This window comes from Meleagris gallopavo, chromosome 13 (genome assembly GCF_905368555.1).
Source record: "Meleagris gallopavo chromosome 13, MGAL_WU_HG_1.1, whole genome shotgun sequence".
Classification (NCBI taxonomy): Eukaryota; Metazoa; Chordata; class Aves; order Galliformes; family Phasianidae; genus Meleagris; species Meleagris gallopavo.
In genome coordinates this window covers 15147997-15173458 of record NC_139416.1, presented here as the reverse complement: position 1 = coordinate 15173458, position 25462 = coordinate 15147997, and the positions used below count along the sequence as shown (strand labels likewise).

Here is a 25462-nt window from a genome sequence, read left to right as displayed (position 1 = left end):
TGCACATCATCTTCTTTTTCATCTTGTTGACTTTGCACTATGTCATGCATGCAACAGAACTTTCCACGTGCTCACGGATTGGTGTCAGCACTTACTGCTGACAGTGCATGCCCATAGGGAACATGGCGCAGATGACTTCTACTCTCCCAGATTGCTGTAATGGAAATTACTATGACTGAAGGGCAATACATTTTTTCCCCCATTATGAAAAGTACAGCGTGATTTTCTTTTCCCCAGACAGAGAGAATGCAAATAAGCAAGCACTGCCAGCCTTGCATGGGCTGATGAGCTTTGACTCACAGCCAACACCCCCTCCCCACTCCCAGGTGTGCAGGAGCAAACAACCAGGCCCTTTCATCACCACCCAGAGCCCGTGGGAGTGCATTGGGCTGGGAGCATTGCTGAGCCGCTGCCCCATCCCTGCTGCCAACTCCAGTCATGATGTCTGTCCCAGGGTTTCATGGGATGGGATGTTACAAGAGCAAGTAACGCTAGAAGGGCTTTGAAGGGGGCAATTTTATAACCATTCATTCTGTCTCTTCAGTAGCACTTTCTAAAGTCAAGTCTTGAAGGAGGTGATAGAGAAGGTGTGTTAGAAAGCAGGCAGGTTACCATGACCCAGAGCTGAGCCTGCTCAGGCCCTTCTTTTTAGCATCACCATGCTTACTTCCTGCACTTCTCTCACTGCCATTTGTACTTACCTCCCTCATGTTTTCTTTAGGTCATTATTTCTCACATCCCTTGATCGTGGTTTCATCTCTCACCTCCTATTTTGAAATAGTTCAGCACTCTTTCCAAAGCCAAAGGCAACAGGATGGACAGGCATATAGACTTAGATTGTTTAATCTACGTAACCTAGGCATTAAACCTATGTAGACTATCTATATTACAGCAATTACTTCCACTAAGGTTGTTAATCTAGATTCATTACTTTAGGTTACGATGACCTACACAACATGCTCAAATCCCATTTATCCTATTTAAAGCTTGTCTCCTGCCATGAAACGCCAGCAATATTTGGTTTATGATTTGGGCACGCTTTAAAAATCAAAGTAATTACCGCTCTTGCAGTGGTAAAAGCCCACTGCCTCAAGGTTGCCACAAGGTTTCCTCAAAAGAGGAAACCATGACTCATTTTAGTACTGCTTCTGGTTTTGGATAATTTTGATATTACTGAGACTTGAGAGTTCCCTGGAAGCATCCTTTTGACACAAAGAATGTGTACAGGAGTCATTGTGACTTTTCTTAATTATAAGCAAAACCATCCTTCTGCATGCCAGGGCACTCATTTATAGGAACTTAGAAGTCAAACTCTCTTTTCAGGATAGCAGGGAGACAAACTGGCAAAATATGGAGATTTCTCCAACATTCACATGTGCTTTCTGGTATGAAGTCATTCCAGCAGTCACATATATTTTAAATCATTTAGAAATAATTAAGCTTTTGATCACACACATTAAATGAGAAAAAGCAGCTGCTTCTTCCCCCCTCATTCCTGTGTTTGGCCTCTACTAATTCTAAAGCCAATTCTTCATTATTACATAGAGATGGATGTTATGCTATTTTTATGACTTTGGCATGAACTACAAAAGTCATGCACAACCTTCACCAAGGTACCAGCATCAGATGGCCAGATGTGGAGCAGCAGGTCTGCTCACCCTCTTACTCAGAGCATGAAAGCATTTTTGGGATTAATTCCCATTCCCATACAAGCTAATAATCCTCAGCAACCCACCCTGATCTGGGTGGATAAACCCTAGTTTTACCCAACCCCAAAATCCCTTTTCAAAGCCCTCATTTGAGCACCGTAACTCTCAACACTTTGATTGCCTTCCTTGCCTCCAGCCACACAGTCAGCCTTATGCACCAAGAGATGCAGAGTTGTTCCCTCAGCAGATGGCCACCAAATCTCACTCATCACAGCTTTCTCCTATAACATAAGCACAAAGATGCCTGATATTTCACTGCTCTTCTCAGGTTGCAGTGCAAAACTAGAAGCACACAACAGATATGGATGTCATCAGGGGGCCCATAGAAATGGAACCAGAATAAAGTTGTTATAAAAAAAATAAAGACTTTATAATTCATCTTTTGTTTCACCAAGGCTACATACCTTAAAAATCAATTGCTCACATTAACCAAGACAAGATGTGAGCCAGAGAAGTAAATGCAGACTAGGAGAATGGGAGTCAGAGATGGGCCAGGTAAGAAGTGGCAGGGAGCATTTACTCCTCAGTCACAACCTGGATTCCAGAGCTTAGAGCAGAGGGAAGTGTATAATTTTTTTTTTTTTAATCATGATTTCTGCTGAATATAACCTCTTTTGAACTATATACATATGGCTTTTAATATTTACTTACCTGATTAGGAGTGTAATATATTAAGGTATTATTTGTTATCCCCACTGTCAGGCTGTAGCCACATTCTTCAGTTTTCTGAAGCTTTTCATTAGACTTGAATTTGAAAACAGACTCAAGTTACATATTCAAGTAGATTAACCACCATTTCCCTTCCTCTCCTCCCACTCCCAAAATAGCTTCACCCCTTAAGGAAGGGAAAGAGCACAGCACCTGGACACTGGTCCCTGAGAGCAGGAGCTGCATCAGCTTTAATACAGACACAAGCACTTTGACCACAAACTCCCTTAATTTAGTCTCCTGTTCTCACAGCCACCAGCCATTTTCAGCTTGGATTATTCTCTAGTTAAGCCATTAACAACAGAAAATCATCTTTAATGTTGCAACTGTTAAACAACGAATAATTCAATAATATGTTACAACAATTATTCTTAGAAGCACAGTCCCTATAGGAATGAAACACTAGTAACCTTAGTCCCAAGTGATTGTGGGATCAAAGCATCTTCCTCATTAGGTGAGGAGGTCTAAAATAGCTGTTTAGAGTATAAGTTTTCCAAGAAATAAAAGTTAAAATAATTTAAAAATAAAAATCAAATCCTACACATGAACTCCTAGTTTAATAGGTTTGCAACACAAAAGGTAATACTCCTATTAAGGAAGCAAAGGAGAGAAATATTTGCATTTTATAACTGCTGCCAAATAACGCAGCAGTGATTAAGGATTGTTATGAATATTGCCACATAAAACAGTGAACTGGCTGCCAAGGGGAATTTGGGTTTATAATGTTTGTGAGCACCTAAGGGCTAAACTCCAGCCAACCCAAGTTACAGCTCAACTGGATGCAAAGTGAAAAACAAACAACTCCATCCAGGATTGAGACAAGGTGTCAGGCGGTTCCCTCACTCTGAAGGCAGCCAGGATTCAGCCCTGCTGGTTGTAGCAGTCCCCAGTAGCGTACAAGGTCAAGACAGAGCCAAAAGAGTCAGAGCAATCTATTTTATTATACATTTTGAGGCAGATCAAAGAGTTTTGTGAATAAAAAGGTAGAAATTGACAGAGATTGAAACAGTCACAGACTTCCTGAGCGAGAAACATTTGCAGTTGTACCTTCCTGAAAGGATGGCATAAAAAACATCTATGAGTGGGACTGATATAAACCCCCAAGGAGCAAAGCCACCATAGATAAAAGCAATAATAACAACAGGGTGTACAGGAAAGGAGGATTTCCAAACCAGGACACAAATTGAAATAGCGAGCCAAGTCTGCAGAGCATCCTCTGGGCACATATAGAGCCTGGTATTGCTGTATGAGGTACACAAAGGAGACAGAAGTATTACAAACACAAATTTAATTGACTTTTGATCAGGACTATGTAATTGCAAGTAGGATTATGACAGAAGATGAGAATATCTGGATAGGAAAAAATGCTCCTATATTAAAAGCCCAGAACATAACAGCTTCTCCTCTTCATCACATGAAAGGAAGCAAAGCAAGATACAGGGAACTCAGGGGATGGGGCTTGTTCCAGAACATTACAGCCTTACAAATATCAGCTGATGCTGAAGAGGGGATGAGGTAGGAAAACAGAGTACTACTCAACTTCAGGTGTTGGAAAGGGTTCTATGGAACACAGAGGAGGGCAACAACAAATGGATTCAGGAGCAGTGACCAAAAGCACAAACTCATGGGACAAGTGAAAACACAGGAAAAAACAGGCAAGCGTTCAGGAAAAAAGTGAATTGAGTCATGAATGCTTCATTAACCACAAAATTGAATAAAGTATTGTCTAAAGAGAAGCGAGATCAATTTACTAATTATTACAGATAAAGAAGCAGAAGCAGCAAATACAGGCTAAACAGTGGCATGAAATTAGCAGCCAACGTCACTGTTATTAGTAATACACTGCAGGAAAGAGATGCTTGGCATCTTGGTAAAAAAATATTCATCTGTCTTTGTTCGTTTCCCCCCCACCCATACTATTTGTGTTGCTCAGTCCAGGGAGGATACATCATAAACATCACAACAATACTTCACAGAACTTGGGCAAAAAAAGTCAATCATTCCTCAGGTCCAACAGCAAGAGAGCCATAGAGAAAGGAATACTGAAGCTGCAGTGAAAAGGATGTACATTAAACATTTATAAGGCTTTCTAGTGATGGGAATATGCAGCTTCTAAGGTTTAGAAAGGTTGTGATCTAAAAGATTTATTAAAAGTCAGGTTAGAATTAGATATCTGTCCATGTGTTGGTAGTGATTGTTGAAGCATACAAGGGCTATATAACCTCATGAGATAACTTACACCAAAGACAAACAGGGAAACACCACAGTTACTCCAGAAAGACCATTCTTGTGTTTTCTATTTGTTTATCCACCATTTTCCTGAACGCTGCTCTTAACACAAAGATTCCACTCCACTCACAAGGCAGCTCAAACCCCATATACCAAAGACAGTACAATAATTAGCAGAGCCCTAAAACAGAGTTCTTTCCACAGTGATCACAAAGCTGATAAATGCCAGTGGATACCTCAGAGGTCCTTGTTCTCAGCTTCCGACGTCCTCAGTGCCTTTGGGATGGACTCAAGTCTCAGCGACTTACTAACTAAGAAGTCATAGAACCAGAGTGGGAAGTAGCAGAAGATGCAGAGCAGCACATAAGCCCCTTTGCCTGGGGTGTACAAGCTGTGCGGTCGCTTGGCAAGCAGTGCATGCAGGATGGAGCTCAGCACAGGGGTGAGGTCAACATCGCAGTACATAGGGATACGCAGCAGGTAGTTTTTCAGCCCCAGCAGGTAGTCCCTGCCATAGTCCTGCTGCACATCCACTGAGAGGTGCTCCAACAGTTCTTTCTCCTGCTTCACCCACAGCTCTGATGTGCCTTGGATACCTGCAGCAGCAACACCGTGGTTGAAAGTGAGTTTGGGGTTAATTACAAAAAAAATTAAGCCATGATTTGTAGGCAGTAAGCACTCCCTCACCGTTGAGCCCTGAGGCACAGTAGTTCTGAACTGCATAAAGGAAGAGCAAAACACCTGGTTAGTAACACCTCCACGGTGTTAATACACTGTTCTGTTACCAGTATCTTTTTCCTCCCATGTCATTCTGTCCTTACTCTTTTTTTAAACAGGTATTTCTAATTAGTGTTTATTAATAGGAGATTTCATTGAAAGAAGAGAGGCAAACTAAGATGGGCAAGATTAAATCGGGTTGGCCTAGTGCCTCTCTCATGAGAGGCACTGGTATTTTAATAAGCTGTTTCATGAAGAATGAAGCTTGTATTAGATTAAAAAAATTATTTTCATCATGTAAGAATGAAAGCAGTTGCTTTCCAATGCATTTATTGCATAATGCATGAATTAAGCACTGCAAATGAAGACTTATCTTTAAATAAATATTTACAGCACCAACACTGGGACTTGTCTTGACAGGTGAAGTTCCCATCCAACAGTCTGGCAATAGCACAGCAGATTCCTGAAGGTAGAAACCTGGGGATATTGGCAGAGCCCAGTGTCACACGGGAAGGTAAGCATTCAAGGGAGAGAGCTTTTATAAAAAAAAAAAAATACGTGTTTTGCTTTTCACTGGCATAGGAATTCTTTGTGAAGTCACCAGAACTTTGAGTAGGCAGTACTGAGCATGTTTTGGTTTGCATTTCTTTTTTTTGCCTTCCCCCTCCGCCCCCCAACTAGAAGAGGGAAGATACAGAGAAATTCTGAAGACAAACTGTGGCCTATCACCTGAAAGGTATAACAAGGTTACGGTATTCTTTAATGCAGACCTCTGCTCAAACTCTTCCACAGCAAAGAACCAGAGCAAAGATATGAGTCCTGGAGGGGAGCAGCAGTCAAAAGAACACATCTTAATTTCTGTAATCAACATGAGGAATAGGAAAGTGCTGAGACTCATTCAGAGCTCTCCTTGAGGACATGAGGCTGCAGGAAAAGAGAGGCAGGAACTATCTAAAGTGTCAGACACCAACCTGTTCTGAAGCCTGATGGATGAATTGCAGCAACTTTGATTCCCCATTTGGAAAGCTCCTGCCTCATTACTCCAGAAAACATGGACAGAGCTGCCTTTGATGCTCCATATGCAGCATACCTCGGTAGTGGAATGCCTCCTGCAGGAGCAATATAAACATGATAAAGCTTAACACTGGCTCTTTCCAGCCTTTATTTCAGTGATTTAGGAGGAATATTATACCACAGCCAGAATTACGTGGCTCTCACTGAGGTTAAAGACAAGTCGGTGAGGGAATTGTTTCTTTCTGGAGGTTAAAAAAAAGTGTGCGCTGTAAATTAGCAGTTGCTTATAGCATTTATGCTCAGTAACTCCTTGTAAGATATCATCTACAAGAGAAAACACGAAGTGTAATTTGCAGCACTCTTTACCCTCAAATGCAATACAACTGTTGGTTTCCAAAACACAGATAATGCTTTATTTCATATAAACAGTGAAAGGATAGATTAATACTGCTATTCCTGATGTCACTAGCATGAATTTCAAGCTCCTATTATAAACTACAGTTACAACAGAGCAAGTAATCTCAACTCCAGCTTTACAAAACCAGGCACCCCTTTTCCTCAGGCACACCACTCCTGCTTGCATGGGCAGCCCAGAACAACCTCTGGAAGAGCCTCCATTTCAGACATAACATTCTGTCTCAGTATTTGGAGCTTTAAAAGAAAATCCTTGAATGTAGACAAACTTCCTGATCAACCACTGGTGCCATTTGTTGAGTTGGTTTTTTTTGTTTGTTTGTTTTACTGTAAGAACCAGGATACTACAGGAGCTCCACATGCAGAATCATTCCTTTAAAGAAGTCGGGCCAATCATATGTTAATTTTTCTCCCGTATGCATCTGAAAAAAAGATGAGTTTGAATTGGTTTGAGCCAATTGAATCACATACACTCTCCCTCTGAGGTCAGGGTAACCTCAAATCCAGTTAATGTAGCTCTCTGCAGGCAGGAATAGGCTCAGCACAATCAGACCTCACTAACTTTTCTGCTAATGTTTTACCAAAGGACCCTCAGACCCCATGTTAAGAGGAAGCTGTTTACCCAAATCAGAACATCTGTGATCATCTATAGTTTAAGCAAGGTCATTATTAACTCCTTTAACAGCAAATTATTCAGCTCAGGAAAGCTCTGTTTATCCCTGTAAGACAGCTTGAGGACTCGTGCCAAGAATCAAGACATCTCCCACAAAACACCTAAAATACAAGCTTCACTTGGGTGCTCAGAAAACAGATCTGTCCTCTGTTTCTGGGCTTGCAAGGGCAATGGTCCCTCATTAATAAAAAAAATTAAAAAAAAATCAAGACTTCATTGCTAGCAATGAGCCATTAAGATGGGTTTGCAGGTACAAAAGCATTCCTGGAATTGAAAAAAAGACAGAAGATGACAACGCCACAAGCCAGGCTGATGCCATATCCTTGATGTAAGCCACCAGCACAAGGTACCACCTTGGCAATACAGCAGGATTCAAGTAGACACAAACTGCACACAAGTGAGAACCCAAGCAGACAGGGCAAAAGAAAAATTGGGAAGCAGGTGATATGGCAAACCCTGAAGAGGTCTTGCAAGAATACCTTCCAACATCATGATATCCTGATTCTAGCAGGTCTCATTTTCAAATGAGCCAACAGCTGAGGAGCAAGAATGCTACCAGATACTGCTATTACTCCCACTCTTGCATCTTAAACTCAGCTGTCATCCTAGAATAGTAGGTTATGTCATAAAGGCATATATAGTAAATGCATGCAGCAAAAGTCATGAACTTATCCCTAATATGTTTCTACTTTAATTTCAATCCACTGTATTAAAAAAAAAAAAAATAGCCCAGTTGAGCCTTTGGCTGTAACCAGCCTAAGTGGAAGAATACCTGTTCTAGCATAAGTCAGAAAGCCTTTGGGCATCGCCATGGTGTTTCAAGAGTGCACAAAGAAAGGCTGGCAGACTTCTACTGGAATGTGTTCTAGAAAATTTTATGTTTCATTGCCCATCTTCCTAGAAGAAAAATCAGAGCTATCCCTCACAGCACCTACAACACACGATCAGAATTTTATAATTCTATATAGCAGTTTATTTTTTTAATTATTTTAAACTCTTCTTCAAGGGCTGATTTCTGAAAACAGCCTACTCAACAGGAGCCTGCGCTGATCACCTAAGTACTAATTCTCTGGGTATGTCTATGAGCAAGACCAACCAACATCTTCCTCAGAATTTATGCCAAGGACGTGAATTGCTTTTCCTGCTGTATCAGACCCTCTCTTGGTGCTCTACTCAGCTCACCTGCCATGCTGGACATATTCACAAGCCTCCCCTGGGATTTCCGCAGTAGTGGCAGGAAGGTCTTGGACACCTCTACAGCTCCAAAGAAGTTCACCTCCATGCACTGCCTGTACATGTTCATGGGCAGCAGCTCACCATCAGCAAGGAAGCCCAGGATGCCTGCGTTGTTCACAACTCCCCACAGCCCTGGGAAGAGGAGAAAACAAAAATACACATGCCTTAGCTGCCACAGTCTTTGGGGTGGAAATAACCTACATAAGACACGAAGCCAACAGGTAAGAGATAGCTTCTCAGTAAGTAGATTAGTATCCCATACAACGCCACAAAAGCTGTACCTGTGTTTTGCACTTTCTCTGAGACTTGCAGGTAGGCTTCCTTGACCTGGGTGGGATTGGTTATGTCCAGCTGTAGGAGAGAGAGCCTCTGGGAACAAGTTCGCCTCAGCTCCTCAGCTCCAGGGCCATCCTTGTTCAGAACTCCAGCAAACACAGTGAACCCCAGGTTATCCAGGTATTTGGCCAATGCGTGTCCAATCCCAGTGTCACTTCCTGAAAGAATCCAAGGACAGATAGACTTGAAGTGTCTCTAAGTCATCATCATCACTAACACAGAGGGAGGCAGCACTGATTGAAAACATACACAGATGTAACCAAAAGAAAGATGAAAGGAAATGACTGAAATGCATATAAGAGCAGGAAGGAAGGTTTGAGTGTAATGAAGTGAGAAGGTGGTTCTTTGTATGTTCAATAAACACCAGCAGAACATCCCCTGCTCACTCAGGGCTGAGAGTAACTGCTTATACTGTCCCACAGAGATTCTAAGACTCATTCCTTGCATACAGAAGAAATAAAACCACAAGTTGATTTAATACAAACACTCTAATAGGTGAAACCTGATAAGAAAGTACCTAGAAAAAAATATATCCAGATTTTAATGTGAAATCTCGTCTGGACAAAGCATTATAGGGCACTGCAATTCAATTAAATTGAGTTACACATCTTAACTCAAGGAAGTTGTGTTGTTTTATGCAAAATATCTACCATCTGAATCATTCTGATGAATACTTTTGGCTGCAGGCTACCACCAAGCTAAAGCTAAGCAACTTTGTCTTTAGCTGCAAAAGAACTCAAAGCTTTCAAGCCTTAAGGAAACTCCAGAAAGGCATTTTTAGGCTAAACCAAGTTACACCAGCTATTTGATTTGTGAAAACTTGCATCAGATTTTTTTAGATTTTATTTTTTTAAACCTTCTCTAGTATCAGACTTTGTAAGCACTTATGTTTACATATAAAGCAACAAACTGCCAAACGCACAAGACATCACTAATGTAAATACACAGCAACAATCAGGCTCGTACAGATCCTCCCACTGAGTAAGCCAACTTTCAAAGCCATTTGCGGCATGGGTGGAAACCCACACATGAAACAAAAGGATGGGACTTCAGTTGGCTTTTTGCCTTTTCCTCATTTGCAAAGGAGTGCAAGTTTCCCCGTGTAGCCTTACCAGAAAGCTATGAGGGTTAATCTGCAATTCCTGTACACAAAAGCAGTTATTACAACCATTGATAATGGGCCAGCTCCTGCACCCAAAATCCTCAGTCAACAGAGCTTGAGTGCCAAGGAGACTCATCTTAACTCGTGCTAGATCTCTATTTCAGGGTTTTATCTTCTAAATGAGACTTTAGTACTGAAAGACAAAAAAAATTAATTCCAGGTGATTTGGAAGAAAGATGTACTTAGTGCCTGGATCAGTCAGCACCAGATGTTGAAACAAATTACTCATGCTCTGTTGAACCCCTTCTTTAAAGAATGCTTTCTGGCATTTTTGAAATCTACCATTTGTTGACAATGTACTAGACCATGACATCCATCACATTTCACTTCTCACAGCCCTGGTCTGGAAGAAATGAACAAGCCTACATTCCTGGAAATTCCTAGGAAACATGAGGAGGCCTGCAGATACCTCAAAGACATGATGGATTTCTGGGTAAGTGGGGGTGCTCTGTCTTTCTCTCTTCCACTAAGAATCAGATTTCTGGCTCAAATCTCGACTCCTCCATCCTCTCCAGTAGGGACACAGATACGGAGTTGCATATTCCACAAGAAAAAGCCCTACAACACAGCTTGAACTGGGAAGCGGGCAGAGGAATTAGAGATTTCCCCCACAGACAAAACAGCCATTTGTGAATCACTAGAAAACTTGTTTTAAGAGAGGAAATCATTACTAAGAACTTCTCTTCAACTCACCCTGAGCATCAGGAACACAGGGCACACACCAGGAATGGAAAGACCAACTGAGCTGGAGAAGTTCATCCCACTCAAAACATAATAATCAAGGCAAGAATTTTTACAATCCTGCTACCCTGCATCTTCAGTTTGGGTCTATAAAACCCAGTTGTGCCTGGGGCCACAGCTGTGGACAACAAAGCACTCAGTCCCAGCATGAAGATAAATGGAGATATTCCATCTGTGTTTCAGACTGCTCACATACCTGCAGTTGCTTGTGTGAAAGAGCACTTGGACAACCAGACTGTCAAATTGCTGGTGTGAATTACAGACAACAGCAGCACACAATGACCAGAACCACATCTGAAAGCTCTGAGAGAAGCACTGAGGTCACTGTGTGCCCAGCCAGAGGCAGCCGTGGGCAATATGGGGCAGCTGCAGCACTCCACTCAGGGATGGATGGTGCAAGGAAATCATTTCCCATGAAATATCTGCTTCAGGTCTCTTCTAAACTGGAGAAAAGGATCCCAAAACTGATTTAAGGTCACTGTGCACCTGTGTCTTCTCCCACAAAGGCAGGTTGGGGGAAGGGGAGGGGGGGGTAAGTGAGTGCTGCAGGCAGAGCAACTGAGAATCATGAGAATCATGTTGAGTAAAACTTTCATTTTGATTGAGGAGGGTCTGATTGATTGCATACCATCTGGATTCAAAAAGACCCAGAAGAGCTTCTGCAGCTGCATCAGCTTCCAGAGGTGTCTGAACTTGCATTTGTTTGGGACAGTTGCAGCACAGGTACAAAGAAAGCACACACTCGCTGCATCGTAAGCCAGAGCTCTTCCCTGCCTGGTACTGTTCTAACTCTGACCCTTTAGAGATAAGCTCTGAAGTGTTTCCTGAAGAACTGCTGATTTGACAGCTCACAGAGAGCAGCACTGCCCCTTCCCGTGCCCAGGGCCCCTTTTCACCCTGGCTACAAAAAGAAGAGAGGAAATCCCATGCTTGCCCTGTGCTCCGAGTTCTGTATTTAATCCCCACAGCAGTGCTGTCAGGATGCTCTAAATCACCTCCAGGAGTCCCTATAAAACAAAGTGAAGTGATATAATAAATAGCTCAATCATCCAAAGCAACTTGACTCAGCTTCCCATAGGGAAAACAGAAAAAAAAAATAATGGGTTTGTTTTTTTAAGTTAGTGCAAGAATGAGTAGGTGGGCTTTCCAGTTCAGAAGCCTGATTAACACAGACAGCAACACCAGAAGTCTCAGAAGAAACAAGAGTAAAGCCACAAAACTACAAAAATGCCATCCCTGAAAAACAAAGGCCATCCTGAGTAGCTCAGAGTGTTAAAACAAAGCTAACTCAGCAGCTCTGAGTTTCCCCTACCAATGGGGCAAATCACTCCCTCCCAAACATACTTCGTTTCATAGAGACAGCACCAAAGCAGTGCCTTGAATTACAGGCACAGTGTACACAGCGCATCAGAAGACAGCGGTACCTCAGCATCCAGTGCAGCAAATTGAAGTAAGGCATGAGTGGAGTGTTTTGAGGACTCCCAGAAATTAATGTCTCTCCTCAACAATTAGCCCATTGTAAGTATTCTGTGGGCTTTCTTTCCAACCAGACATTTTCACAAGCATATCTGAAAAGCTACTTGTAAGGATTAAATGAAATACTTAAAATAATGGCATCTGTTAAGATGTTTTTCTACTTAAGTTCAGAACAAGGAAAAAGAAAGAAAACATCTCTGGAAAAGCAAGTAAAACAAGAAGAGAATAGAAGTACTGCCTATAAACACGCATTTCAGAGAATTCCAACCTGAAGAGCAGAAACTTTTCCAGCACACCTTCATGCAGAGCCCATCTTTGTTCCCCAAGCCCCTTACCTGTGATGAGCACAGCTTTGTCACCCACAGGTAGTGGCCCTGCATCCAGGTATACCAAGCAGCTGAGCCATGTACTGCAGAACACTATGAGCCCCCAGCATGTGCCCAGCACAGCCACGCACAGCAGTCCCAGCAAGGCAGGCAGCACAATTTGGAGCAGCACATGGGCTTTGTATCTCCTCTTGGCCAAGCAGAGCCCAAAAAGCACAGGGATGGCCACACAGAGCCATCCCAAGGCACTGCTGGGGAGAACATCCATCACACAGGCACCAGGCAGGAAGGCAGAGTAGGTGCTGCTGGTTGCAGCCCACTTATATAGGGGCAGGGTGAGGGGTGGGGCAGGGAGAGGGGACTGTAAAGGTTTGACATAATCTCACTCGCCCTTGGCATCTGCAACAAGCAGGAGCCTTCTGGCTTTTCTTACCTTTTATTCCTATTGCCTGACAGCTCCACCTTCTGCATAATGTGCTGGCTGGGTAATGATTGACAGCAGTGGGAATGGACATGGTGCAGCAAGCACTGGGCTTCGGGAAAAAATTCACCACTATATGTTCTGTGTGTCTTTAAAGTGCATTTCCCTAGAGAGGTTTTTTTTTTTTTAAAAAAAAAAAAAGAAAAAAAAAAGAAGAAAAAACAAATTGCTTGATTTATGGGAAAAGTCCTGTATGAAAACTTTGGGTGTAGTTTCTGAGGAGTTGGGTGTGATGGGGAATCTCAGGGTAGGATGGCACAGGTGGTGCTGCCATCAAGGGCAGCTCGTTAAGCAATGACATATGGCACAGCTGTGGGGAGCTCTCAGCCCGGCTCCGTTAATGTTGATTAAAGCAGGAAGCATCCCTTCCATACCCTAAGCAAACCAAAAACACACATGCAAACAATTCACTGTATTTGAGAGATCTGACATCTAGCGTGCTGTACTCTGAAGTTTGTTTAAAGAAGAAAAGGGTGTTGTAACAGTCATCCAGCTACAAGGTGTGAAATGCACTTCAGGCATGTTTATCTCTGTAACAGTCCCTGCTAACTGGTCTGAGATCACAACCAGCCCGTAGGATGCAGCTATTTACAGACAGCCCTGCTTCAGACACAGGGAGGTGGAAGCTCAGGATGCAGACCTAGCATGTGACACAGGCATGTTTCCATTCTGTTATTCCTCTGTGTTTTATGGGATGGTAAATCTATTGACTATAAATTTTTACAGCCAGTAAAAACGTTTACATACCTCTATATGCAGTTTACATTAGAGATGAGGTCACTTTCTTAAAGGAACACTACCCAGATGAGATCTGCTTGTCATTCACTGCACTGTGAGCACTCATCCACCCATCCCTCTGCCACAGCACTCATGCAAAGAATGCAAGCTATTCTCACTCACCTCTGCCATTTGCTGCTTTTGCTTTTATTAGCATGGTGGCCCATAAGTCAGCTCTCCCCTACTCTCTTCGTAAAGATTTCCTTGGAGAATTCTGGTTTTCCTCACTGACTGGTCTTTACAGCATGATTTAGGTGACCACCAATGTGACAGCAGTTAAAGCATCGGCTCACACACTGGAGGATACACAAGCTCAGGTTCTGGCACAGCACTGTGCTGTCACAACTCCCGTCTGCGCCCACCGAGGTGCAGAATGAGTGGGGGATCTGTGTCTGGATTAATGCTGAATCTGTATTTTGAATGCAAGATACTGAAGGCCTTGCAGCAACTTTTAATGAGGCTGGCCACGTGCTCACCCGGTAGTGGGGGAATAAAATTGAATGCATACATGGTGCACACTGTGGGGCAAGTCGCTAAAAGACTTCCCTGAAAGAAGGGAATGATCTAGAAATGGTTGAGACGTGTTAACGTGGACTACCCACCTCAGGTACACTCAGCACGTTCTCCAGCACCAGCACAGGCAGATTGCAGCTTGATGATTTTTCAGCACAGTTTTTGCAGTGAGCAAAGTTTTATCATCTCATGCCACCATCCATCTCAAGAAAGCACTCACATTCCTCTGTTTGATTTCATTGTGTCTCTGCTCCTCACAGCTGTACATTAACACAGGACTGCAACTGACTTTGCATCATTTCCTATTTCTCTGTGCTGTGCCTACTTATGCTGTGAATATCCATCCTTACCTCCCCTTCTTCTTGAGGGTTTTGCTGATGAGGATGGGGCTCCATCTTACAAAGAGGATGGATTTGGGCTAATTGATTTTGAGCTAAGTTTGACTCTCTTTCTTTGCCAGGATATTTATCTTTCTTCCTAGCTTTCCAGAGCCATCACACCATAGCTCCATGTCCTGTCCCCTTATGCCCCAGAATCCTACATATTCTGTACTGAAGTCTGAACACTGCTTCCACAGTCAGCCCATGCAGATGTCAAACAGCAGAATAGAAGTGGGAGTCAAGCATGCCCACCATGCAAATCTTTGTGCTAAGTGATCATTTTTGAAGGGCAATTAATTGATGGCAAAAGAAGACACCTGTCACTGCCAAGTGCCCCTGCTTCACATGCTTTGTGCACATTTGCAGCTCCATTTCATGTTCTGCAGGGCAGTTATTGTCTGGAAAATAACTTCAGCAGAAAATACTTCCGAATTTCTTTCACCAAATCAATCATTAAATGAGACAGGAAGATATTGTTCAGGATTAAGTACTTACATGAGTAGCAAAAATATGAAATGATTTGCTTTGATTGACTACAGCTTCTGAGACTCCATACATTTGGATTTCAGTGGATTTAATGGCTGTACAAGCACTTTCAGGCTTACAGCCTGGATATGGAAATTACTGAACTTTTCTACACAAAACTTATTTGGGCAAAAAGACTTTGTACTTACAAATACTACCAAACTCCTATACAAAGGCTGAGATAACCTTTTGCCTTCAGCAAGTTCTCTGTCTCTTCATGCACTCAACTCAAAACACAGCACTTATCCCAGTAAAGACAATGGAAATGTTCAACTGCCTAAAGCTAGGAGTGTAGCCAAGTACCTTTGTGAATTAAGATCTCTGAAAGCACAGACATGTACTGAACAGTGCAAAAAAAGGGTTATGTGCATCTGGAAATAATGCTGTGTAACCTCTCCTTTGTTGTCAACTATTGAAATCGTAGACCTTAGGGAAAATTATTCCTGTAGTATGTATCTATTATGGAAAATCAAGAAATACCTTTTAGTTACTGGAGATACTGTCTTTAGAAACATAGTAATTATAATTCTAAAAACTGAGAATTCAGAGTTAGGTGGTGATCCCTTAAGAACTCATGGCAGTGAAGAAGCAGTTGCAGCTCATCCACAAGATCTAATAGTGCTAAAGCTAGTGATGATTATGATAATAATAACAGCAACAATAACTTCCTCAGATAAATCTCCTGTTAACTTTCTCAAGCATAAGAACCTCAGAGTGAGCAACTTCTGTAGCCATGACTTACAAATTCTTTTGGCACACAATGCATACATTAGCTTTATATGACCATCAAAAAAAGCAATTGCAGCCTGAATGAATTTCTCATGTGAATTCAGTGCCTGCAGCAGCTGTACCTGTGAAGCAGAGGGTCATACAGCCATAGGCTGTAAGTTCTGCCTTGCTATTAGCATGAACTCCATTCAACCTCTGTAAATTTTCTGCAATAGACAAAACATCTCTAATCAGAGAAATAATTTGCAAAGGATGTTTTCTACTGTTTCTTTCAAGAACAGTTGAAAGAGGATTGCACTCTTTCCAAAATAAGTCATTTTTTATCAAAGAAAATGTCTCTATCTTTCCAAAAGAGGATGCAATAATTAAAAAATAAAGGCAATTAGGTATCTTAAGGGAGTCAGCCAGGAATCATCTCTACATCATCCACATGAGAAATGACACTTGCCCGCCTTTCTTCTGTCACCACTAACATGAAACGGCTTTCACTGAACCCTCAGTGTTAGAGAAGTATCAGTTTATCTCAGCCCACTTCTCTGACAGCAACAGAGCCTTCCCTAAAATCCCCTTTTGCACTGTGCCTCAGTTTAGGATCAATAAGGATGTAAGCTGTACTCTGGATTAGAAGATTACTTTATTTTCCCAACTATATTTTTATGATATGAACTCTATTCCTTTCCCTTTCCCTGACACTGCCTTTGTGAAGTTAATGGTAGCATCTGTGAGCCCAGAATACAAAGAATTTCCACATTTCACACAGCTTTCTTGTTTTATTTTGCTGGTGCTTCCTGAAATACAGCCAAGATTTCCCTCACCTTACTTTGGAGAGTTTCTTAACCACAGGTCATATAGTCCCTATGAGCACTTCAACAGCAAAAAAATACTCTTTGCATCTCTTTTCTGTAACTTTTCCTCCCCACCCACACAGAAGTCACATAATTTTCACTACAATCAAATTCATTAAGGAAGCACACAGAAAATTAGGCATAGTTAATCAAAAGTCTGATATAAAGCAAGAGCAAACAAATCGAGTCACTAAGACAGATAACATTAGTGATGGAATTACAGCAGTCCCAGCACAGCAGGGCCTCTGATGGTCATGGCAGATCATTAGTTCCCATTGAAATCTGAGCATGGATGGACTACGTGATCTTGGTGGTTTTTCCAACCTTGATGATTCTATGATTCTGTGATCCGTGACACACCTTCCTTCCATCTGCATGCTCTTCAAAACTTCTCCTCTGAACAGAATTCATTCCTTCTTACCATTTCCTCGGAGTTTGAGGTGCACGCGGAAATGAAATGAGATGAAAAAGGAAAGATGATTCAAAAAGCATTAAGTGATCAACCATGACAAAGTGCCATTTGCCCTAAAAGCATTCTGCTTTCTGCCACTTGAAGGACGAGTCCCTCACTTTGGGGACAGAAAGCCATGCCTTTTTCCTGTTGAGGAAGCACGACCTCAGTCTGTGTTTAATCAATGGCTTACATTGCTGCTTTGATTGAACGTTTTTGCTACATACCGAATGCCACCCATTTCTCCTTCGATGCTGCTGATCTGAAGGGCATTCCTGTGGCTCCTCAGTGATGCCTGTGCTGCTGGTGAACTGCTGCAACTGCTGTCAGTGATGGATGTTCCTCCCTTGGAGCAGGGGACAGGCTAGATGACATCTCAAGGTCCTTTTCGGGGTCTGAGGGAGGTTTTGATGGATCTATGGCAGGCAGTATTTTAGCTAAACTTCATTTTTTCTCTAGACAAGCAGCTAACTGTGGAAAATCTTACGATAAACATCATTTTGTTTTGTTTTGTTGCATTTCTCTTCATTATACTATCTTAGATATTTTATTTTGTGGAGTAACCTTAAATCCTGACTCAAAAATCGTCTACTTGTAATTGTATCTTCTCCCATTAAAATCACTGACTATTCGCATATATAAAATTCATCAGATGATTTAATAGCTTCCAAGGCTCCAAATGCTTATTAGGTTTAAACACTTCCTGAGAACCCACACCCACACTTATGTGAATTCTTAAAGATAAACATTGACATCATGCACCAGTAAATAGTATAAACATTCAGATGCATGTATCTAAATGTGCAAACCTGCAGAGTTAGAGCCTGTCAGAAAGATCCCCTCCACATAGATCTGATGTGCCCTTGCTGATCGACTCATGCAAATGAACACACACCATAAAATTATTCCCTGCACTTTCTAGGTGAAACAATTTTCAAGTGCCACTTCTATGGATGTCTCCATGTATTGCAGTCAGTATTAAAACACTGCCAAGCCCCAGGAGGGGCACAGATTCTATGGGAATTAGTACACATGTGCACCAAAAAAATCGCCCCCTGCATGCGATTCATTCCTGAGCTGTAATTTATTTTATTAATACTGTAAACTGTCACATGGCTTTAATTTTTTAGTCCAAATCTGCTTTTTGAGAATGTATATGAAAGCCTCAGGGCAAGCCTCTCTGATGGTTGATCGCATGCAAACTTTGCTTGAATCACCAAGAGCTATGCACACGTAGCTTCAAAGGCAGATTTGGGACCTATAACTTTAATTCATCCACCAAATGGAGCTCCAGAATCCATTAAGGAAAAATAACTAGTAACCATCTGTCTTTATTCATCAGGCTGAAAGCAGTCAATCAACCCTAGTGGACATTTTTACTTTCTTCCATCTCTCAACAGCTTTGAGCACAGATGCAGCCTTTCCATAATTAAGCTGAGCACAGCATTTCCTAGACAGATTAATTCTGGAGAGCTTGTCAAAAATGTCAGATGGCATACAGGTCCTGCATCTTGCCCCCAGAATATGTATATATATAAACTTCTGGATACAATTATTACAATTAACAGCGATCTATAGCCCACATCATTAACCCACCTCAGTGACCACAGCGCTAGGAGAACCTGTTCTCCATAATACATTCGTTTGCTTTTTTCATTTGCTGCAACTCGGGAAATCACCTCTACAGTGAACAAATGTCTCTGGGAATGGAACTGTACGCAGGATGCACAGAGTGAGCAGAAGGCAGCTGTTTGCTGCTGAGCTGTGGCTGTACTGCTGAAGGGCAATAACCTCTGCAAAGTCACGGACACTTTTTGGAACATGCACAACCTGAGGGTGTTCTCAGCTATGGGATTTATATTCTAACAAGCTGGTATGTAATTAGATAGTTCGTACCTAACAACTCTTCTAGATGTGTTTTTAGGGAAGTTTTCAGATGTATGAGATGGTTTCTATTAACTTCACAGTGATATGCACAGATATCGAAGGCGGCTTTGTATCTCGATGATTATTAATAATGAGCTGATACAAGTTTTCAATTTTCTTTTATTTTCTGAGTTATAACATTTTAAAGCAGAGAGTATTTCCAACTCTCAAGGATTTTATGTTACTTGTTAAATATTCTGGTTATTCAATTTAACTTTATGATCCAATCTATAGACTGAAACCAGCATTTGCAAGTACCAGCCTACGAGCAATTCTTGCTTCCTTTAAACTGGGTTTTTATTTTATTTTTAAATAAAGTAAAAACTCGGGTGAAATCTATCTTGATGCTATTGAATTAGAATTCCAATATCATGTAGAAATGTAAAAGTTCTTGCCCTTTTATCTGGTGATAAAGAACTGATGATCACTACTGCTTTTGATTGAATGATGTAGTCTGAAAAAAGTTGTATAAAATAAGGAGAGACTGTTCCAGAGAATGACTCTAGAGAAAAGAAAGGCATTGTGCTTTCAAAGTGGTCATGAAAATGAGACCACAGGAAGTGCTGACAGAAATGAGTAGCTACTGGCCAAACTTTGGGATCCAAATTGCACGCATGGAATCTGTTTGTGTATTTAGGACCATAATTTTGCTTCCATGTGTTTCGTTGCTTATGTGTCATCTATCAGTCTTTCATCCCCACAGATCTATTCCAAGTGGCAAATGGAGATGAGGCACCCAAATGTACACGGAGAAGTGGGCAAGTATTCAATATTCTTAATACCACTTCTGGCAGGAATCTAAACATCACAAAAGTGAGGCTCTTGTTTGGATTTGAAAGCACAGTGTGTCAGAACATGAACCAACTTGCCAGCAGAGGAAGCTTCGAATCCCAGTTCTTCACCCAGGCTGCACCCATATTATCATATAAATGTATCTACAGATACAGTACATAACCTGCTTCCATTGCACCACAGCCATCTTTCAGACAGAAACTGCAGAAAAAGCACCAGCGAGATGCTAAGCCAGCTGAGATCGTTTACAGGATGCTGTTTGACAGAACTGCTACAGGTTCAAGAGTACAGCTCATTTCCTGTAACTGGACAGATCCGTCAACCAGTGACTTAAGACAAGTGTAACTGTAATACAAGTCACAACTCAAAGGCTGAAAGTGCAGCCACAGAACACAGTCAATGGAGGGAAAAAAATGACTGCCTTGGCCTTTCTTAGCATGCTGTTGTCTTCTCCAGCATGATGCACTAAGCAGGCTATAGCCACCTGCATATCTGTAGTACACTAAAGATATGTTCAGTTTAGCCTTGACTTTTTGCACTTAATATTCCTCTTTTTACTCCACTCCAGTAAATTCAAAGTTCATAATTCACAGCACCTTCATCCCAAGATGTGATGGGGTTCCCTAACTTCAACTGTTGCAGCTAGAAGAAACCAGTGGGCAACCAGTTATAGAAATTTAACAACTCAAATAATTTAACAATTCCGGCTTTACAAATGTCAATTATGTGACACAAAAATGATGTGCTGTTGCACCGAGATTAACTACAGGAGCTGGATTCAGTGGCAGTAGAGATCCCTCCTTCTAGCATAATCTACAATGACTGCAGGCCTGCCTCAACAAATATGGAAGGCATTTTCTCCACAGGCAGATATAACACGTGATGGAAGGTGGGATGATTCTGCCTGATAAGCTGTCACATGTGTTACTTCCATGTGATTAACCACCTGACAGGACAAAACTGCATGAGAAACACAAAGAGCGAAGTCTGTTTGGCTTTTCTATTAATGAAATGGGCACTCAATGGATTCTTGCTGGCCAGTCAAACTGCTTTCCCAGGATTTCCTAGAATATTTTTAAAAGGTGATGTCAGTGATTGACCTGGGGAAGGATTTTTAATAGATAACGCCTTCTCTTAGAAAGTGCTAAAATGACAACTGCTGAAACAGACATTCTTATGGTAACAATGACTGAGAGCTGTTAGAGCTGAAAATGTAAACTGATTAACCAATGTTGCTCTATGTATGTCAGTTTATTCAGCTAGTGGATCACTCCTTGGCAACACAATTTGTGTGTATGCATGTGAGACTTCCAGATTGCATAACAGACATGCAAAATTGTCATTATACAAGATTCAGTTACTAGAACATATTGTTCTTCTAAGTCATTCAGAAGAATATTTCAATTTATACAGCTTGTCCACAACATGTTGGCTGTTTGATCCTTATACATACGTACCTGGAAGAAGCAGTGAATTAAGTCACTGTATATTCTGGAATTAATCCAGGACAAAAATCGCATTATAATTGGCTGGATACTTCTTAAAAGATAAAGAATAAATACTATAAATGCAAAGCTTGGTCAGAATTATTTACTGCAAAAATTGAACAAAAATTCAAGTATTTGGGAATCCAAGTTATTCAGATTTTGCTTCCTTCACAAATGTAGAAAAATCAAAATTTGTTTTAACCAGATGCTGCACCTACACTTCTGTTAATTATGAAAATTCAGAGCAAGAATACCTTGCAGTTAATTGCATTATTGCCACCCTTGCATACTCTCAGTGGAAAAGTTCCCACTTTGAACATATCCCTCATGTTACTGTTCCAGGACAAAACATGCCCAAATAAGACTTCTGCACAGAAGATAAATGCATCTGACAACTCGCTTGTCTTTGTAACTTTTGTAAATTTACCCCATTGCAGAGATAAGAGTTCATCTTGCTTTGCCAAAGTATCTGTTTACAACCTTCAGCATTTTGGGTTCTAATAAATCCATTTCAAAGGAGAACTCAGTTTGGTGCCAGAACCACCATATTTGAAATGGTTCAGAATAGAGTCCTGCATCAGGACATGATAAAATATTTACAAATTCTGAACTTTACAATTATTAATTCCAAGAACAGATAAATGACCTCACAAAAAAAATAAGAAAACTGTATTAGTGTAAATATGAAGATGCCATTAAGTAACGTTAGAGAGATTATCTCATTTAAACATGGTTGAAACAAGAAAGAGATTGCACCCCTTTTTGAAGCTGTTTTTCTTTCCTTTACTTACATGTTCAAATTCTTACTTAATCCTTCCTCTGTAAAATTAGGTCATTTCTGCAATGCTTTCAAGGTAATTGCAGAACTAAAATGGGCAGCATCATTTTTAAGCCAGTGCTTGTTCTGCTGTCTTGCCAGACAAGTGGAAGACCGCTGCCTAGACCTTGAATACAGTCTCATGAAATGAAAGCACAGTAAGAATCAGTAAGATTGGAAAAGAGCACTAAGATCATCTCATCCAACCATCAGCCCATCTCCACCATGCCCACTAACCATGTTCCTGGTTGTGACATCTACCCTTTTTTTGAAAACCTCCAGGAACCTACCAGAAATAGGTTTGAAGACAGATAACATCTCCTCAGCAAATACGTTTCCTTTTCCCCTTAGCTTTCACTGAGAATCCCACAAAAATGCTACGAGCTGAGACTTGGGAGTTCTTGTTGACACATCTCTTCTACTCTCAGCTCCAGTACCTGCAGAAAATTAGCACAGTACAAGATACAGACTGAGGAACACATCTGCCTCCAGTTTATACTACATATGGTATAGCACATGATTATCTCATGAAGCCAAAACATCCTTTACATCTCTCTACATGATCAAAGTAGTGCATCCAACCATCAGTTGGATGTTCCATGCCAATGATTCGTAGCGCACTGACATCATCTTGGTTTTGCTAGCTATATGGGTAAGATTTCTGCAAACCTATGGGTAGTGAAATTAAATTATAATTTACTACAGCAGGGAACCCTTATCAGTGTGGTAAATCGGGGCAGCTGGATGCACTTGAATCACACTTGAAAATAAATCAGACAATTACTGAAATGTAAGTGTGTAATTCTGTTCCAAAGGAGTTGCCTATTTAACTTACGAGAAGTCTTGCTTTAAGTGACTGAATTAAAGACATTCAGAATTGCATTCCAGAACCTGTCCTCCTCACTTTGAGAGTAAAAACATCTGTGAAAGTCTCTTCAAGAACACCGTGCTTGTCTTTTCATCAGATGTTTCTCAATGTACTCACTTTTAAAGTATACAATTGTTCAGGTATGAAGGGGCTCAGTGCTTTAGCCCTTAGAGTCCTGTGTGCTTACTCTGCATTACTGAAATCATTTGTGAAAGAAAGCCACAGGACTGGCTAAAATTTGGCTTTTTAACTACAAAACTGAATGACAACTTTTCCAGTTGTAGTCAAATCTGCCATTCTGAAATGAGGAATGACTGCTTCCTACTATGTTTTGATGATTAAAAAAAGACCATTTCTTACAAAGAGGGATAAAACTGGGAGTGGTTTAAGAGCAGAAGTTGTAGTTTAACTACAGTTTTCTTATATTCATAATATTAACACTAATTATGAGATAAACTGACACAATGACCAGGCAGAAAGTAAGAAAAAACAGAAGGCAGACAAAGAGGTCTCGGTCCTGCAATCTGCCCTGCATGAATGAATCACAAAGTCCAGAGGATAAACTTATGTTCTAAGGTTAACCTATTCAAATGCAAGGATTTAGCAACATAGGATGGAGTGCAAGGCCAGAAATGCAGTTCAGGAAGTACAAATCTCTTTGAGCTACCAGAATAAAGTGGCTAACATGGAGTTTCCATCCCTGGATATATTCAATACCAACACAGCTCTCAGTAACCTGCTCTACCTGGCCCTGCTGTGTGCTTGGAGTTGAACTGGACAATCTGAGCATCTCCATCCCTGCATCACCAGTATTCCTCATCCTTGAGCAGCTTGATTGAGTTGTAGATGTCTCTATTCATGGCAGGCAGTTGGACTAGATGGCCTTTAAAGGTCCCTTCGAACTCAAACATTTCTACGATTCTATGGCTTCCTACCAACCACAAATATTCTGCAGTTCTGCAGTATTCCACTGAAACACAATCTGTTTTCTCAGAGAATGGACATCAATTGGCATGACAGTGTATGCTCTGCTCATGTGCAGCATATGTTCTATGCCAGATATTGCCATTTAAGAGCCACATAAGTTCACTTGCAAGAAATAATTGCTAAAAAAAATATTTAGTGCTCAGATAATTCTTCTTAGAATCTGCTTTGCTTTAATTCTTGCCAGGCATCAATCAAAATAATTCATGGCGTATTTTGTCTACTTCTCTCAAGGTTTTGCAAAATGGAAGCTCACATGTTTTAAGTAGTTTTGACATATAATTCACTTCTTGTGTTTCCTGACATTCCCCAGGTGACTCACATTTCTCTGAAAGAAAAAGGGAAAATACCACAAAACAGACTTTGAGAGTATAATTCTGTGCTGTCTTCCTGTTACTGTTCATGCAGGATGGCTGGTGCTCAACTCAGGGGCAATTCCGTTGAAGTTAGTCACCATGATGCATTGCTTCCTCACTAACAAAAACTTTTCAATCTCCATGAGATTAACTCTTCCTTTAGTGTATGCTGTACAGATCAAGGAATGCTAGAGCCATTGTGCAAATTAGTTATTACTAATTATTTTTCTAGAGAAGACTCAGGGAAGACCTTATTGCTTTCTACAACTTCCCACAAGGAGGTTGTGGAGAGGTGAGGGTCGGCATCTTCTTCCAGGTTATAGCAATAGGATGAGAGGGAATGGCCTGAAGCTGCTCCAGGTAAGGCTCAGGTTGGGTATTAGGAAACATTTCTTCTCAGACAGAGCGGTGATGCAGTGACACAGCTGCCAAGGGAGGTGGGGGAGTCACCACTCATGGAGGTGTCCCCACTCATGGAGGTGTCCCAGAGGTGTGGGGATGTGGCACTGAGGGTGAGTTGGGCTGGACTTGGTGATCCTAGACGACTTTTCCATCCTTAATGATTCAGTGACTTGTGCAATAGCCTTTGCGAAGCTTTGGCACCGAGGGAAAAGGTCAGGCTTCAATAACAACTGGAGACTCCCCGTTTTAAAGCACCCTCAAAGCAAGAAACAAGCTCTGATCGAGTCCTGCTGCGGAGGAAAAGGGGAAGGCAGCACTTTCTAGGCACACAGCCTAACACAGCCCAGCAACTCCACATCGCTGGCGTTCGCTGAGACAAACCTCAGCA

At 41.4% G+C, this 25462-nt stretch overlaps 1 protein-coding gene across 1 annotated transcript; it reads right to left on the bottom strand.

The window, feature by feature from the left end:
• Positions 1-2751: 2751 nt before the first annotated feature.
• Positions 2752-13046, bottom strand: HSD17B2 (hydroxysteroid 17-beta dehydrogenase 2). Its single transcript, XM_003209855.5, has 5 exons — positions 12751-13046; positions 8982-9194; positions 8647-8832; positions 6335-6472; positions 2752-5242 (listed from the first exon to the last, which is right to left on the bottom strand). Exons 1-5 carry the CDS (start codon positions 13007-13009, stop codon positions 4884-4886), a joined length of 1155 nt encoding a protein of 384 aa, XP_003209903.1. The 5' UTR covers positions 13010-13046; the 3' UTR covers positions 2752-4883.
• Between the last annotated feature and the right edge of the window lie 12416 nt (positions 13047-25462).

Coding starts and splice junctions, on each gene's coding strand:
- HSD17B2 (XM_003209855.5), bottom strand. CDS start 13,009: ATGGATGTTCTCCCCAGCAGTGCCTTGGGATGGCTCTGTGTGGCCATC. Junction 8,833..8,981: donor AGAGAAAGTGCAAAACACAG/GTACAGCTTTTG, acceptor TCCTCTTCCCAG/GGCTGTGGGGAGTTGTGAAC. Junction 6,473..8,646: donor GAATATGTCCAGCATGGCAG/GTGAGCTGAGTA, acceptor TTGCTCCTGCAG/GAGGCATTCCACTACCGAGG.